The sequence below is a fragment of the Alexandromys fortis genome, unplaced genomic scaffold (genome assembly GCF_014885135.2).
Source record: "Alexandromys fortis isolate MF-2015 unplaced genomic scaffold, M_Fortis_MF-2015_v1.1 scaffold_0, whole genome shotgun sequence".
In the NCBI taxonomy this organism is placed as follows: domain Eukaryota; kingdom Metazoa; phylum Chordata; class Mammalia; order Rodentia; family Cricetidae; genus Alexandromys; species Alexandromys fortis.
In genome coordinates this window covers 35,668,398-35,687,552 of record NW_026067949.1, presented here as the reverse complement: position 1 = coordinate 35,687,552, position 19,155 = coordinate 35,668,398, and the positions used below count along the sequence as shown (strand labels likewise).

At 37.3% G+C, this 19,155-nt stretch overlaps 1 protein-coding gene across 5 annotated transcripts in view; it reads right to left on the bottom strand.

The window, feature by feature from the left end:
* Adgrl3 (adhesion G protein-coupled receptor L3) overlaps positions 1-19,155 on the bottom strand; it is a 734,036-nt gene that overhangs the window by 331,221 nt on the left and 383,660 nt on the right. For all 5 annotated transcript variants that reach the window (XM_050149593.1, XM_050149588.1, XM_050149591.1 and 2 more), the window contains one exon: positions 3,739-3,848. In XM_050149593.1, coding sequence (XP_050005550.1) covers positions 3,739-3,848 — 110 coding nt within the window. The remainder of the gene's footprint in view (positions 1-3,738; positions 3,849-19,155) is intronic.

Here is a 19,155-nt window from a genome sequence, read left to right as displayed (position 1 = left end):
ATCCACTACAGACTATATATCTTAGACTACACACATGTAGTGTGTACTAAGTAAGGTTTGCAGTTGTAATAAAATGGTACTTGTTTATTACAATATGTCTAACCACACCAAAGGTACAGTAAATGTATTGGGCAAGTGAGATTTTGCCACTCCACTGTAGCATTAAAGGACCACAGCCATATTATGTATTCGCGAAATTCCATGAAGCAGCACAGATGTAGATTCCACAGTACTTTGCTTGTGGTCTTTGTGTGTGTGTGTGTGTGTGTGTGTGTGTGTGTGTGCGTGTGTGTGTTGCAATGGCACTCGTGGATATGAGTATAGGAATATGTATATGTGGGGTATAAGTAGACAGGTGTGTACATGTGTGTGCATATCAGAGGACAACCCTGGTTCTTGTTCCTCTGGTGCCATCTCCTTTTTTTGACAGGTTGCCTCCTTAGTCCAGAACTTTCTTCAAAGTCTAGACACAAGAATTCCAGGGATCTGCCTACCTCCTTGTGCCTGGTCGCAGGCAGATTGAAACTCAGACCCTCAGGTTTAGAAGTCAAGCATTCTACAGACTGGACTATCCTCACAGTTCCCAGTTCAAGGTCGTACATTTAGAATGAAACTGGTACTATCCATTTGTTTAGCTTATGGTATTACAGAAATTGTTTACCTGTTGAATGAAAATGTCAAAGAATGAACTGTAAATTTCATTTCCCCAACACTAAATCTCAGTAAATTTCAGTTTTGATACAAACAACCCCCCAAAAAAAGATAAGAAAAAACTTCTTAACTCACTATAGAGAAGAAGCTCATTAAAAGTTACAGACTTGTTTATATTCTAGAGTTTTAGGAAGTGTTTGGAAAAACAAGCTTGTAGTAGTTTTGTGACTTTTAGGAATGCAAACTGTTTAAGAAATAGTTAAGAGGTTAGGAAGCCAGGATTGGATTTGGGAAACACCGTTTGCACTGCCTGGTAGTTACGGAATATTACTGAGTAGAAAGAAATGAGCATCAAATAACTTGGGGGGGGGGGACAACCAAAAATCTATGAGGCTAAATATCACAGCTCCTTGAGAGTGGGTATTGGAGGCAGATAATGCCTTAGTTCTGATATTCTCTAGTTCCATTCCATGCCGGGATATATCTAACATGCTGAGCATAAAGTTCCTTTGCAGTAAAATGGTGATGTTCATAATTCCTAGGAAGATGGCTATGAGAGTCAAGATGTTAAATATGTAAACCTTTAACCCATGGGAATAATGGCATCAATAATCTTAGTAAGTGACTTATTTTCAGCACTCAGAAAAACATGCATTTCATGTTTCAGAAAAAGAGTTGGGTATGGATCTAGATTAGGATTTATTAATATATCCTAGAAGGTCTATGGGGAAAAATAGAACAAATTCACGCTTATATGCCTGAGAAGTAAGCTACTTTTAAAGTAATCAGAATATATTATAAATCTATGATGCCTTAATCTCATCATCCTGTTAAAGAATTGCCAACAAGCTTTGATGCATAGGCTGGTTCATGATTTAGACACTTTTCTTGAAAGAAGGGTTCATGTATCTTAGACTGGTCCTAGACTTGCAATATACTTAAGGATCACCTTGAACTTCATATTTCCCTGTTTCCATCTGCTTACTGTTTGCATATCACATATAGATCAACATGCATGTTTTATGATAATCTAGGGAACTCATGGCTTACTGCATTCTCGGCAGTCCATGAACTAAGCAGTGTCCCAGACCCAGTTTCTGCCTTAAGTGATTTTTTTTTCTAAAATTATATTAAGTTTATTAAATGCATTTCAGCTCTGAATTATTCTTTTTTTTTGATGTCTGCACCTGACGCTTGTTTTCTCTATATAATTCTTTAGAACAAATATATTAAGATAATTTAAACACAATTCAGATACACACAACAAATTCATATAGTTTAAAGTAGATAGCAGGTATGCCCAACTTGTGATTTTTTATTAAAGAAAACAACCAGATTAATAACATACTGAGAAATATTTTTAAGACATCCAGAAAATTTTATGATTATCAGAAACTTCAAATATAGATATTTAAAAATCATGTTTTCCATCGTTGGGAATTTCTGAGAGAAAAGACATATGTTTAAAAGCACATCCTTTTATGCAAAGAGTGTGAGCAACCTCTTATTTATATTGAAGTGATTTCTGCAGAGGGCATTTCAGAATGGATCTGGCAGAATCTTTTTGAGTTGTGATCCTCAAACAGAGCTGATGACATACAGGGAACTGAAGAGACAGCTGTGAACTGTTTCAGTTTGTTTTTTTTTTAAATATCCATAATCTGACAATCTATCTCTGCTTTCATGTTTCAAAATATGAAAATTAGAATATTAATGTAGGTTTTCGAGAACTATTTTAGAAATGAAGTCTTGTCTATTGTACATTTTTTTTCATAAAATTCCTTTCTAGAAATGCATTTGGCATATTTCACAAAGATCTCATTATGCATGCAACGTGGAACTGTCTCAGTTCGAAGATGATGTATGCATTTCATTTCTTAAAATATCATTGGTCAACAAAAAACGGCCACTGGGAGCTTTATACTTTTTACAGAGGCCCCTGTAGAGACAATAATCTCTAAAACACAATTGAGAGTTCAATTGAATCTATATACTTAAACACAGTTTTCAGAACAAAATCTACAAGTACATGAAATGCGCTGATTTCTCACTTTTCCGTCATGCTATCATGACTCAAAATGAAATTTTATCTTGCTTCATTATTATTTTTAAATTATAATTCATTTCTTGTTAGCCAAAGTTCTCTATTTTTGAAGCGTGCGCACTTCCAGCTCATGAGTCATGTGCTGTTTCTCGAAATAAGCACGGATGAGCAAGCTCAGAGCTGTCTCTTGGCTCGGGAAACCTGCTGATCCCCAGATAGTTTTCTCCTTCTGAGATATCAAAGGAAGTTGGAACCTGGGATTTGTTTATGATCCCAGGTGTTCTCTATCTCTGGGATGAGCTGAATATCTAATATGAGACTACAGGATTTCCTGTGTGATTTTCACTACAAAATCCTATGAATAATTAACTAGTAAGAAAAAAAATCTTTTGTGATGGTGAATCTTCCTTTGGGATAAGAACTCAGAAAATGCTCCATTTTAGATTATTTCATTCTTCATTAATCCTGAAGAAAAAAAAAACACATTGCTCCTCTATATCATGGCTGATCTAAAGGCTGCAGACATACTCCTGGGAGTGTATAAAACACACTCTGAAGTGTTCTTAATTCATGGCCTCCTGTGACTCTCCAGTCTATACCCTGTAAATGGATATGCATCAGGTTTTCAAAAGGTTGACAGTACGTACATAAATCTTATATATAATTACTTTAATCACACTGAAAGAAATCAGTTTTGAGGTTATTATGCACATAAGTATATAAAATTTACCATCAATTTCTATCTGCTGAAGCTTGGAGAAATTCATCATGGACATACTACCCCCACTTTGATTATCTATGCATTGTGTGTTCTCGCATTAGGAGCATTGCAAATACAGGTATTCATTTCCGAAATATAGCATCAAAATTAGATGTTCTATGGACAGACGATGTGGAAGAAGTAAGTGTAAGACGTATAAATCCCACATCTGTTGCCTTCTTCACATTGATGTGATTATTTTATGCCCTCCCAGAGAATGTCAGTACATGCAAATTAAAGAGTAATTAATATCTTTTTAAAAGAAGTATAGGAGTATACATACTATAAGGGACACATTCATACTGCACTTCAAGGTATTTATAAGTTCCTGGACATGGGTCTGGAAAAACATCAGGACCTGCCACCACAGCACACTGGGTTCTGTTATTGCATCTGAAATCAAAAGAGATAAAGAAATAGTAAATTTATACAAGCTTAAATCATCATGAACACCAACACTGACATCATTTTACTTTCAGTTATGTAGAATTAAAAAAAAATATTTTTGCTGACTTAGGACTTCAGGTTTATTAATGAAGTACATTCAGTGTGCTTTAAAAATTAAAACATAAGCATCAATTTGTGTATTTTGCTTATAGTAACTTACATTTGCTCAAATAGGACATAATTCTAAGGCAGCAGTTAAATACTGCTGAAGCAATACAAAGTCATGCAGAGGACATTGGCAATGTGAATACTGGAGAAGATTACTTAAGAGGAAAGACCCACTCCCTTTTCAAAAACTACATTTAACAGCATATAACAAAATATTTCTTAGACAGTTGTAAAACAAATGCCATGGATGTGATAAAATTTATTTTAAATGAGTTAGACATTATACATAAAACACTCTTCTATCCTTAAGAATTTAGTAAAAACTTAGTATTTGAGGATCAATGGATTGGTTCAGCTGGTTAAGTTGTTTGATGTCAATCAAGCCTGATAAATTGATTTTGACACTTCACATTCATCAGGTAGAGGGAGAAAATCCATTTCTGCAATACCTTGGCATATGCACCCACACATATGTAAGCATATACACATAGATAAATGTAAAATAAACTAAACACTTAAATATAGAAATGCATTTATTTAGCATATTTGGCATTAACCACATAAGTAAAAGAACTAAAAAGAACGGATTCTCCAAGTTTCTTTTATTCCACTTAATATTGACACCAACTCACAGATTAGATGTCATTTAAGTCAGTATTATGCATTTCAAAAGAGTAGTTTTATATTTCTGAGGGAACGAAAGCACACTATTACAACAGAAATGCAAATTTGGGCACTTGCACAGTAAATGGATTAAACTGATTTGGGCTAATTTATCCTTGAGGTAAAAAATACATATAATTAAATTCAATTTCCTCTAAAAAAAAAGAGTCTAGCTCACAATGGCCTCAATACTGTACCTTTTAGTTAGAAACTTCCTAAGTTCAGGAATTTATTGATTAGTAAACTATGGTTAATAGGTTTGCAAACCCATAATATTGGCATGTACGGGATGGCCACACTGACCATTCTGCTTTATGATCTTGCTTACTATTTCAGATATGGAAGAAAGCTTTAGCCCTAATTTAGGGATAGGTTTTTGATGTGGGAGTGTCATATATCAATCTGTTGATTTCATTGGTTAAGTTATAATAAACCAGCTGCTTGGCCTCATGGCTTGGAACATAGATGGGAGGAGTAAACAGAATAGAATTCTGGGCGGAAGAGGAAGTGAGGTCAGACTCTGCTCTGCTCCCGGAGAGACCTGACAGCTCTGCTGGAGCAGAGACGCCATGCTCAGCTCTCCCAGGCAGCTGCAACCCACGATGATGGACTTAGGCTAGAATCTTCCCGGTAAGCGCACCTTGGGGTGCTTACACACATCATTAGAAATGGGCTAGTCCAGATGCGAGAATTGGCCTGTAAGGGCTAGAGTTCATGGGCCAAGCAGTTCTTAAATGAATACAGTTTGTGTGTTGTTATTTCGGGCATGAGCTAGCCAAGCGGCCGGGGTGTTGGGGACACAGCCCCGCCGCTTCATATTTCAACAGGTTTTCCTATCACCTTCTTAAAGGCTTCATTCCCTGATGCAATCAAACCTCAAAGATTCCTAGCACCTGGACACATACAGGAAAATGCAAGTACAGGATTCAGCTCGATTTAGAGTAAACATGTATCTACTTGATGCTAATATTCCTCAGGTTTAATGAGGATTTTATTTAGTCCCAAATTAAGATGGAGTGATTACTGAATGGCTCAAGATGAAAATACATTTTATGTTATGGAGCAGAGATTAATTCAAGTAAAAAGATCATATTAATCCCAGCACTTAACCCAAAGAGTTTACAAACCCTCTAATGGTCTCCCCTCTAGCTATGACACTTGTTCTCTTGACCAGGCTCCTGTATCTTAATATTAAGGTAAATGTGACTGTTTAAGGTAAATGTACTGTTTCATCAGCTACAAGCTCGTCATAGATGTACATGAAGATACAAAGGTAACTAAAATTGTAAGTAAAGGCTGTTTAACCTGTAAGTGAATATCAAAAAAACAAACAAAAAAGCAAAACAAAACTTCCAAGTATATGACAAGTCTTTGCTTGCATGAAAACTACTTTCTTTTACATATTCTAGAATGAATCCAAGATTTTCAGAATAAATCCTTTCTTCTGATAATCTAAACTTAGAAATATTCCCATATATCTTGTGTTGTCTTACTTTTAGTTGATCTCATTTTACTAGTTTATCAACAAATGAAGCGTATACATTTAGAATATACAGTTATATTTTAATGTCTATAGAAGTCATAAAATTATTCCCCCATATATCAGGCTTATTAATATATGATCATCTAACAGAGACACGTTTCTTTCATTGAAGAAATAGAGGTCTACTCTCATTGCAAACTTCAGAAGAGGCTACCTAAGGCCATCGGCCATCATTCTGCAACTTGATCTCCAGCATGCCTGCATCCTGTGTTTCTAAAACTTTACATCCTTGATCAGCATGTGTCTCTAACTGCCACACCTCAGACATAGGCAACCTCCATTCTATGCTCAGTTTCTTTCAGATTCATATTCGTAGAGCCCTGGAATTGGGCATTAAAATGAACAAATCCACATACATTGCTTAGAAAAGAATTTTAGTCCTGTAATGATGTACCAAGTGTAACAGTGACTTCTAAGTTATAATCTCTCCACCATTGAAATCTATAATAGTGGCTGGCTAGAAGTATGAATGTTTTCAATTGAAAATAGATGGAACTGAATCTGGTTTACTTTATTACCATCTACATATGGCCACATTTGGAAGCCGAATCTCCTTCACTTGTATGTAGGATGAGCCAAACAAACTGAAGTGTCTGCTTGAATTCATTATCTCCAAGTGCAGTGCATAGTGATTCCACTATTTTCTAAATGTGAAGGGGCAATCGTTCACAGAAACACCTTTATCATATAGAATGCTAATATATAATCTCTATTCCCATATGACATGCTAATGTATTTCATATATCCTTTCTATATTATATAGTATGTTGATACATTCATATAATATTTTTGTACTATATGGTATGTAAATACACTCAGGAAATCCGTACAAAAAAGCATGTCAATATCAATTTTATATGCCTATATTTCTCTTCAGTGGGTGGCATGACCATTTTCCCATGTGTTCATTGAGAAACACATTAACAGCTAAATATATTTTCTTGAATTACTTGTGTTATCTGATTTTTTGTTCCTAATTCATAGCAATCTGCATGGTATTTCATGAGAGCAATAAAAAAATATTGCTTTATTCTCTGAGTTACAAAATGTCCTCTGTGGCATGCCTAGTCTAAGATTAAGGATGTCATAGAGTCATCAATTTGGTGTTTCCAAACTAAACTTTATATACGAGAAACCAAAGAGATACAGAATTGTTCGTTGAGAATAAAAAGAGAAATTTCATTTGTATTCTATATTAAGAGAATTGTTAAAACCTGTAAAAGAAAATTCACATTGCCACAAGAAAATTTTAACTTTTACATAATGGTGTTTAATAAATAGCTAAAACAGATTAAACAGAAAATGACTAAGAGTGTGTGTGTGTGTGTGTGTGTGTGTGTATGCATGTGCATGAGCAAACGAGCATCATGTATATACTTTGATGCTATTAAAAATAACTGAACAGGTGCCAGGTGATGGTGGTGCACACCTTTAATCCCAGCATTTGGAAGGGAGAGACAGTTGGATCTCTGTGAGATCGAAGCCAGCCTGTACTACAGAGCAATGTCCAGGGTGGGCTCCAAAGCTACAGAGAAACACTGTATCAAAAACCAAACCAAGCCAAACCAAACAAACAAACAAATTTAAGGGGAATGCAGAGATGGCTCTGAAGTTAAGAATACTTGGGTTTGCTGTCCAACACCTATATTGGGTGACTCACAATTGCTTTTAACTCTACGTCCAAGACATAATGCTTCTAGAGCCTTAGGCAACTGAATTTTTAACCACATATCCTCCCCAAATTTCGATACTCATACTGATAAAAAAAAAAAAAAACAATTCCTAAGCATAATATAAAGCTTCTTTATTTTGCTTATGTCAACATACAAGTTTCCTTTTCAGCCTTGATCAGAGAAGTTTCCTTTTGCAGTGAACAGCTGTGACAGTAGAAACTCAAGGCTGCTAGAGAGTGCTGAGAGTAAGACACGACTGAACACTTAGTCTAAACAAGACTTATGTATCACCTCTTAAGTGTCGGGAAACAGAGAGAAGATGGGGCAGAAAGAACATAAAAACAGAGTGACGGTGAGAATGGCTGGGAAACTCTACCTTCATGACATGACACAAGTAATCATGAACTAAAAGCCGCTACCGTTGTCTGCATTGGGCTTGCTCGGAGAGAGCCTTTTAAAAGCCAATCATGAATAAGAGAGAGACTCATTGGACCCTACTCTCTGCCGAACTACTGACCATTGGTTTAAGCACCTTCAGCTGTAAAGCCACTGCACAACTTACTGTGCTCCGACAGATAGTTTTACATCCTTGCACGTATGGTCCTACAGGATATACTTCATGCTTCATATTAACCAAGATGATAAACTAATAATATCAAAATAAAAATAAAGCACTCTTCTACGCCTCATTTTAATAAGAAGGAAATTTTAATCATAAGGCACTCCAAAGACTACCTTCCTCAGAATAGTGACCCAAAGAGTTAATGACTAAGTCCTGTTTAAAAAACCATTTCTAAAGTAAATACAGCTGTCAACAACAGCCAGAGACCACAGAGGTAAATATTCTCACTAAGATCCATAGCTTACCAGAGACTGAGAAGATGAGGGTCTGATAGCCAGGAATATGAGGTGATTTGGGATTCCCCTCTGTATGCTATGGATATGTTTTTATTACCATTTGTTAATAATAAAAAAAAAAAGCTGCTTTGGCCTATGGCATGGCAGAATATAGCCAGGCTGGAAGAGACATGGAGAGAAAGAGTCAGGGACATGCCATGTAACTATCAAGGGAGTAGCATGCCAGCACTGGTTAGCCACAGCCTAATGGCAATACACAGATTAAGAGAAATGGGTTAATTTAAGATATAAGAGCTAGCTAGGAATATGCCAAGCAGTAGTGTAATTAATATATTTTCTGGGTGATGATTAGGTTCTGCATGGCTGGGGAACCAACACAATTCTCCGATTACAATAGAAGAGAATGGGTTTGCAGCAGGCCAACATCAATATCTGAACTATGCTCTCAAGTTTCTTCCTCCACCTGCAGTCATTGTTTCATGTTGAGAAGAAACCATTCTTAAAGTTTTTAAAGGCTGATTATTTTTCCTGAATTGACTACCACATATTTTGATAGAAGTGAATCCTTTAAAATTTGTACTAAAATTGATACAATGCCACTTTTATAAGTGCTGTTTTTTCTATAAGATTCCCCCATAGCTTTTAAAATATATTTTCTTTGCACATAAAGATGCACATATATTCCTTTCAATACAAAATTTCGGTATAAAATGTACAGGTGCTTGTCACCTAAGGAATCTGGTACAATGTCAATCTAAAAGTGTATGTCCAGAAAACCACTTCTTATCACTTCAAAGTGTCTCCAACTGGAAATGTTTCACACTTGTTTTCTTCAATAGTGTGGTCTAATTTCCACATTTGGGAGACGACACGGAAAGTGGGACTAGAATACTGGATTCAAGACTATGTGTAAATAACAATTAGTAAGGTATTGAAGAAAGAAATTGAAGAGGATACCAGAAAATGGAAGGATCTCCCTTGCTCTTGGATTGGGAGGATCAACATAGTAAAAATGGCAATTCTACCAAAGGCTATTTATAGATTCAACGCAATCCCCATCAAGGTCCCATCAAAATTCTCCACAGATCTTGAGAGGACAATAATCAACTTTATATGGAAAAACAAAAAACCTAGGATAGCCAAAACAATCTTATACAATAAAGGAACTTCTGGAGGCATTATCATCCCTGACTTCAAACTCTATTACAGAGCTACAGTATTGAAAACAGCGTGGTACTGGCATAAAAACAGAGAAGTCAACCAATGGAATCGAATAGAAGAGCCAGTTTTTAGCCCACAAACCTATGAACACCTGATTTTCCATAAAGGAGCTAAAAGTATACAATGGAAGAAAGAAAGCATCTTCAACAAATGGTGCTGGCACAACTGGATGTCAACCTGTAAAAGAATGAAAATAGACCCATATCTATCACCATGCACAAAACTCAAGTCCAAATGGATCAAAGACCTCAATATCAATCTGAACACACTGAACCTGATAGAAGAGAAAGTGGGAAGTACCCTACAACAGATGGGCACAGGAGATCACTTCCTATGTATAACCCCAGCAGCGATGGAGGAAGGTCATTGAGCAATAAAGAAACTGCTTGGTTGGCCCTGATAGGTTAAAGCATAGGTGGGAGGAGTAAACAGAATAGAATTCTGGGAGGAAGAGGAAGTGAGGTCAGACTCTGCTCTGCTCCTGGAGAGACCCGACAGCTCTGCTCTCTGGAGCAGACACGCCAGGCTCCGCTCTCCCAGGCAGCTCCGACCCAGGATGGACGGAGGCTAGAATCTTCCCGGTAAGCGCACCTTGGGGTGCTTACACACATCATTAGAAATGGGCTAGTCCAGGTGCGAGAATTAGCCTGTAAGGGCTAGAGTTCATGGACCAAGTGGTGTTTAAATGAATACAGTTTGTGTGTTGTTATTTCGGGCATAAGCTAGCAGGCGGCCGGGTTGCTGGGGATGCAGCCCTGCCGCCGCTCTTATTTCAACACAGCAGCACAGACATTAAGGGCAACATTGAATAAATGGGACCTATTGAAACTGAGAAGCTTCTGTAAAGCAAAGGACACTGTCACTAAGACAAAAAGGCAACCTACTGACTGGGAGAATATCTTCACCAACCCCACAACAGACAAAGGTCTGATCTCCAAAATATATAAAGAACTCAAGAAACTAGACGTTAAAATGCTAATTAACCCAATTAAAAAATGGTGCCCTGAACTGAACAGAGAATTCTTAACAGAAGAAATTCAAATGGCCAAAAGATACTTAAAGTCATGCTCAACCTCCTTAGCGACCAGGGAAATGCAAATCAAAACAACTTTGAGATATCATCTTACACCTGCCAAAATGGCTAAAATCAAAAACACCAATGATAGCCTTTGCTGGAGAGGTTGTGGAGAAAGGGGTACCCTCATCCATTGCTTGTGGGAATGCAAACTTGTGCAACCACTTTGGAAATCAGTGTGGCAGTTTCTCAGGAAATTTGGGATCAACCTACCCCTGGACCCAGCAATACCACTCTTGGGAATATACCCAAGAGATGCCCTATCATATGACAAAAGCATTTGTTCAACTATGTTCATAGCAGCATTATTTGTAATAGCCAGAACCTGGAAACAACCTAGATGTTCTTCAATGGAAGAATGGATTAAGAAAGTTTGGAATATATACACATTAGATTATTATTCTGCTGTAAAAAACAATGACTTCTTGAATTTTGCATGCAAATGGATGGAAATAGAAACCACTATCCTGAGTGAGGTAACCCAGTCCCAAAAAGATGAACATGGGATGTACTCACACATAATTGTTTTCTAGCCATAAATAAAGGTCACTGAATCTATAATTTGTGATTCTAAAGAAGCTAAATAAGAAAGTGAACCCAAAGAAAAACATATAGTTAATATCCCTGCTATGGGAAATAGACAAGATTGCTGGGCAAAAAATTGGGATCTTGAGGGTGGGGTGGGATGGGGGTAAGGGGAGATGGGGAGAGAAAAGTGAGAAGGGGAGGATGGGGGGAACTAGGGGAAACGGGATGATTGGGGATAAAACAAGGTTGGATAGAGGAGCAGGGAATCACATAACTTAATTAGGGGAACCACCTTAGTGTTGGTAAGAGACATGAACCTAGAGTGGCTCCCAGGTGCACAGGGCAATATCCCCAGTTAGTTCCTTGGGCAGCTGAGGATAGGGAACCTGAAATGACCCTATCCTATAGCCATACTGATGAATATCTTGCATATCACCATAGAACCTTCATCTTGCGATGTATGGAGATAGAGACAGAGACCCACACTGGAGCATTGGACTTAGCTCCCAATTTCTCAATGAGGAGCAGATGGAGGGAGAACATGAGCATGGAATTCAGGACCACGAGTGGTGCACCCATCCACTGAGACAGTGGGGCTGATCTATTGGGAGCTCACCAAGGCCAGCTGGACTGTGACTGAAAAAGCATGGGATAAAACCGGACTCTCTGAACATGGCGGCCAAGGACAATGGCATGGGGTTTTGCTCCTACTTCATGTTCTGGTTTGTGGGAGCCTAGCCAGTTTGGATGATCACCTTCCTAGACCTGGATGGAGGGGAGAGGACCCTGGACTTTACACAGGGCAGGGAACCCTGATTGCTCTTAGGACTGGAAAGGGAGGGGGAGAGGAGTGGGGGGAGGGAGAGAGGGGCAGGAGGAGGGGGAGGGAAATGGGAGGCTGAGAGGAGGCGGAAACTTTTTTTCCCCTTTTCTCAATAAAAAAAAATAAAAAAAAGAAATACATCAAAGGCAAAATGAAAAAATCTGTACTAGAATTTCGTTTCTTTTTCAGTATTTTTTCATACTATTTATGTATGTTTTTACATCATTCTATTCTCTCCTCTCTTAATCTTCCTTTAGCTTTCCCATTCTTTCTCAAATTCATGACTTCTTATTTGTTTTAACACACACATGCACACACACACGTATCCTGCTTTGTCCATTTAACATTGTCCGTATGTATATTTTTATGCATCTTGGGATTGGATAAGCTACCAGGATTTTTGTCCCTTGAAAAGACTGATTCTCCCATTCTCAACAGTCTTTAAGGACCTCCAGTCTTCCTCAGGAGTAGAAGAAACTCTGAGATCTGTCCTGTCCTCACTGGCAGGTCTACTGGTGGTGCTCTTGTTCAGGTCTTAGAGAGACAAGCATGTTTTTGAGACGTCATAGCTTCATTTTTTCTATCATAAACGGAAGGTACTATGTCATTCCTCTTGGTATTAGATTTCCACCTGCCTTCCATGGTGTTCCCTGATGCTTAGGCGTAGAGGTTGTGCTGCGTATGTGTCAAGTCACTTTGGACATCACTTAGTCAGTTGTCCTCAGCATCTGCATTGTGACCAGTTACAGATTTCTAAAATGTTTTCTTCCAATTTCAAAAGGAAATGTCTTTAAAAAGGAGTAAGACCTCCCTTATGTATGTGTATTAGGAAATGTATTTAGAGAGCACTTAGAAATTATGCTGGTTTAGCAAAGTGGCAGTAATAGGTTCTCTGCTAGTTCTAGGATTTCACCACCTACAGCTAATAATAGTTTATAGTTTACAGTTTATAGTTTATATTATAGGTTTATAGTACCAGTGATACATTTCCTCATATTGAGCAGGCTGAAAGTCCAATTAGACAACTGTTGGTTGCTCCCAAGATATAAATGTCTCTGCAGTACCCCTAGGAATAGCTTGCCATGCCAGTCCCTTGTTGTGGTTTGTAGGTTTTACAGCTAGGTAGAACTATTGATTGCTTTTTTTCCCCTTGGCAGCTTGAATAATTCCTCCCCATGCTAAGTGAGCTAATACTCAGTGTGGAGGCTTCCAAGTCAGTTCTGCCATGATTCCTCCAAATCCTGTCTAAAGTGTGGGGTGTGTTCAGCAATAGGGTCTTACCTTTAAATTCTGGAAGGCAACCACGAGCAATGGAAAATCCTATATAATCATTTTGTGTTTTACTGTTTCTAGTTTATTTTTTAACTGTGTGTGGGTGTGTTCCTGTGGAAAAGGTTTGGGTTCAAGTGTGTGTGGCACGTATGTGAAGGTAAATAGAAAACTCGGGGAGGGGGACTGGCCTTCAGGCACCTTCTGCTTTTACTTGAGACAGGTTTTCTCTTTGACCTGGACCTTAAGTCCTGGAAGAGCATACCTAGCCCACGAACTTCCAGACCTGTCTCAACAAGACTATAGCTGGGATGACAAGAGAATCCCATGTCTGACTCTTTACAAAGGTCCCAGGGATCCAAAAACTCAGATTCTCACACTTGTAAGAATTGGATTGACTGAGCCATCTCTCCAGCCCTAATATTCCTTGGCTTGTAGAATGTTTCATTAAAAGCAGCAAAATTTCAAAACTTTCTTATAACTAGCAACCAAATATTACAAGTAAATGATAAGAATTAAAGCTATACAGTATATTCTGCTTAAATTAATGTCCAGTAAATGATAAAAAGCATAAAATGACTGATCTAAAATTAAATCTGGTGTTAAATTAAGAATTCTATTTTAAATAAATTTATAGGTACTTAAATAAATCATTCTGCATGCATTCAGATTTTGACTCCCGGATATGGGTTACAGGAAAAATGTTATAAAGCAGAAAACAGCCACACAGTTTAGAAAAGTTCACTTTCCTATCTTCACCTGGACCATCATGCCAGTAAATCTTATTCCTTAAGAGTCTTAATTAAAATTCTCTGGGTTAACTTAAGTAATAAAAAGTCATCATATACAGAAAGAAGTTACACTGCAACTTAAAAACATCCCCATTTTGAACAAATGTACTATTTCTAGCCTTACAGAAGACCTCCTGACCGATAGATACTGGGAGGAAATGTCTGCTCATTATTTGAAGCTGAGAAAATGAAGTATAAGTAGGTATAGTCAAAGAAAGTATGATTGTCCTATATATGCTTTTCATTTAGAAGAAAGATTGTGAGTCATAAAATATTCTCAAAACATAACAGCTGTGTAAACTGTTACAGTTGTGCGTTGCCTTCCTGCATTGAAGGTAACCAGCAGCGCATTATAGGAAAAGGTGACATGTTACCATTACAAGATATTGCATTTCAGCATCTACAGAATCACATCTCAGTGTGGGTCATGTGTCATACAAGTTTCTCCATTGCCACTTGCTGTCTCCTCCTGTTCCCTCCTTCCTCACATCATTCAGCCAGTTCCAAATCCTGTGAGTCTCCTCAGTTCACATCGTGTGCCTTCTCCACCGGCTTTCACTACAGTTCTTACTATTGCCCTGTCCACGTGTTCATGATGCTCCATTTTTTACATTTTCAGAATATAAAATGAATTTGTTAACATGGCATGCCATACTCTTTCCATGTAGCCCAGACTTTCTGGTTAAATTAATCTCTGGAGATTCTAGAATGGAAAATGCAAAACATAAATATCTGAAAGTAAATCTGTAGGCTATAATGTCTTTCATTTTTGTGTTATAGAAAAGCTTTAAGAAATTAAGTAATTTCCCCAAGGCTACAAAACAATGAGGAATGTGAGAAAAGAACTAAATTCTCTTTATTCCCAATTCACAGTATTTCAATTTTCTTTCTTTAGTTGTGAATAAAGTATTTACATTTGATTAACATATACCAAAAGCCTACCAAGTACCTGACTCCAAAAGCAAAAGTAGATATGTGCTCTAAAGAAACTCATAACCTAGAGGAAAAATTCACATTACCTGGTAATTATTGGTACATAATGGATTATGTGGAAGGGTGGGTACATACATACATTCACACACACACACACACACACACACACACACACACACCAGGACACAAAGCAGATCCACACACAGAGAAGGAGAACTGCATGTGGTGGTGGAGGCAAAGAGGAAATGAAGTAGCTGCAAACCTACTAAGCATGGTTTTTCCCTAAGTCCGGCAGTCCAGCACTTCTGGCCCCACAGCTGTGCATGAGAAATTGTCTGTTGTTTTCAGCCTAGTGGGTAGCACTTCCTCACAGGAGTCCCGCAGCCTAGTTCATGTTGTCAAAACTAAGGAATATTGGAGCAGCTTTTTTAGAAAAAAATGGCACCACAACTAATTTGCTTTAGAGTGAAATCGATCAATTTGTTAACATTTCTACGAGATATACTATAAAGCATTTCAGGCTGTTCAAAAGAACGACACTCAGGAGGCAGAGGCAGGAGGATCCCTATGAGTTCAAGGCTATGTGGTTGACAGAGAGCAAGTTCCAGAATAGCCAGAGTAATGATGTATCAATCTATCCATCTTGAAAAGACAATTCTGGGGAAGAAAAAAGGGGGAGGTGACAGCGCAAGTACACTAAGGCCGCGCAGTAATGTTTACCATTTTGAAGTAAAAGACAAACAGGGAACAGGGAGGAACATCTTCACTAACATACGCAGGTGATTTTCAACATGTCCAATACAGAAGAAAGTGCTTTCTACGCTCTATTTTTTTTGCAATCTTCACAATACACTTATGACACAAAGGGAAAAATAAATTTTAGAAATGATGTTATCTATGAACAAATTATGCAGTCAGAATTGAGTTAATCTGAACTGGTACCACTGTTCAAGAGGAATAATGGGATATTTTAGAAGCAAGGAACAATGTGGTTCCCTTGCTTTTGATGTACACGAATCTGTCATCTCTATAGAATCCAGTCTGTGCAGTGCAGGCTTGAAAGCAGAAGTATCCCAAAACGGAAACGTGGAAAATAAATGAAGTTATGACAAGTTAGGTTGAAAAAACCGGCAAATGTTAGCAATGAGTATAACTGTCAGGAGCCAAACTGAAGATGGCAAGGTGGGGTTTAATCTGTGAAAATGAGTACCTGAAGGTGCAAACCTTTAAATCAGCACTGGTAAAAGATGGCATACGCTATCCTGAACCTACATCTAAAGAGGTTCGCACATCAGGATGTTTGGAGAGGTCTGCTAAACCTTCAGCGTCCTTTACTGAGCCCAAATCCTCTGCAATACTGTGCTCTAATATGCCATGGCAGCAGAAAGCAACAATCTGCTTCCCGTATGCTCACTCACTCTTCAATATTCATTGCAATCCCAGAGGGATTTAGATGTTAAAATAAATCTCAGATGTCAAACAAAAGAACTCAGGTATCCTTGCTTTGGTCTTTTAATAAATGCATCTGAAATATGTAGTCCTTCCTAATGCAATACACTTACATTTAGGTAATTAGAATCTGTGTTTGTCTTTTTCCAAAGTCTAAGAGATTTTCAAAATGACGAGGGAAGCCTTAAATTTCTCTGAAAAGCAGATATGAAAAATGATCTCAACAGTCAGGTCATACAGTATTAGAAAGGACAGCCTTGATTCCTGGTTCTTAGTGGTAAATGGAAATTTCCCACATCATTTTAATAGAGTCTGTCTCTATGGATATCCATAAGTATATAAATGAAATACCTACATTATTGGGTACTGGTTTCTTTTATCAAAATTAGTAACAGATTTAAGATTATGAACACAAAATTAATTACCTACAGAGTACATATATCAATCAATACACACACACACACACACACACACACACACACGAAGATGGATTTTGAGGGATACAGACTTGGGTATGCAATGAAGCTGACAGACAATCCCTTGAGCTACTGGCTCCTGTTTCTTCCTGCAGCATTCCCTATAGTCTCATTATAAAGTAATACTTGCATCAGTTTGAAGAAAAGTCACTCTCACGGTTTTCCTGTTAGAAGAAAATCCTGATAGCAGAAAAGATGGAGATATGAAAAAGAAGTTACAAATAGGTTTCAAATCAATCTAAAGGCGATGGACCTCTGGCAACTCTATGCACACTGAAGGATGCAGTGGAAATTACAGAAGGAGGAGGGTATATGGAGAGACTGCCAGTAAGTGGCATGCCAACTTAGAAATGCGCAAGATTGACAGAACCTTGTAGGGGCTGAGACTTTTATGCCTACACGTCTACATGGATATCTCAAATGCTTAATTGGACATGAATAATTATCAAATATGATTATAGATCTGGAGAGGAAGTAGATAAAATAAGTAGATTTATTGTTACTCATCAGTTACCTCCCAGCTACAAGGCCTTGTTTTTTTGTAGGTGAGATGCAGATTAGAAATAGAGAAATCAACTACTAGATCTCAGCATAGCAGAACTAATAAGAAAATATAATACCAATAAAGATATGCTGTTATGACTTGTATCATGCCAAGGAAACAAATAATTCACTTCTTTAGTTGGTTTCCAAAAGCAAAGGATATGAGTCCCTATAAACATTTGTTTTAATCTTCAAGACTGTCTCATGTTTAATGAAAAGTAAATGTCAGTCATGTGACTTCAGTTCATTTATGCCCAAAACGATCCCTTATTAAAAGTTTCCTTTTTTACTAAGTAAGTGGTTGTGTGCAAGGTTAACTTCACATATAAATACTGTACTAATGTACCATATGAAATCTTAAAGACATTTTAGATATATTTTAATGAAATAACATCAAAAAAGACCATCAAGAAACATAAAATTTATACAATTAATATTGACATAAAAACATTATTTGTAGGAATTTCCTTTTGCAATAAAGTAATTACTGAATGCTATATTTCAACATGAAAACATTGTCAAGACCCACTGAACAAGTAGACAAGATACACAAGTCAGTCACCAAACCAGACTTCACCATTGACAAGGAAGAACGTGTTGCTTTTTTTTACATTAATAAATAAAACAGTGCACAAATATCTAAATCCTTAGTGAGGCAAAGAAAGAGAGTATTAGATGTTTATTTAGAATTTTAAATTATGGGGCCTAGGTAGACAACCTCATTTGAATACTCAGTATCCATGTAACAGCCAGCAAAGAGTACCTCACCTGTGATCTCAGCTCTGCCTTTCAGATGGAAGAATTCTCAGGCTCACAGAATCCAAGCTCAGAATGTAACCACTTAACTTGACACACACACAAGTTTCTGAAAGCTATGTGGCTACCCAGTCTTAAATTTCAATCTCCATGACTGTAAGTTAAAGAACCGATCTCTGTTTATTACATTAGCTGCTCCAGAGATTGCATCCTAGCTATAAAATATGACTAATAAAAACTCTACACTCATGAGTTTCATGAGAGTAGAAGCAAATTTTGTTTAAAAACTTCACTCATGCTCATGTTGAATTTGCCATTTTATATCACAATTTAACATAGCTTTGAGCATATAGAAATCAGTGGATTTAACAAAACTAGGAAATTTCCAGTATAGAGACAGTCAAAAGTGTTGGCATGATAGTCTTATTCAAATATTTTTTAAAAGACAGACATTTGCACAAAGCCAATTCAATGTTTATATTAATATTTTTCAAATATGAAAGATTCCTGGGATGTTTTCTAAAGTTTATTCATTTTATTTGTT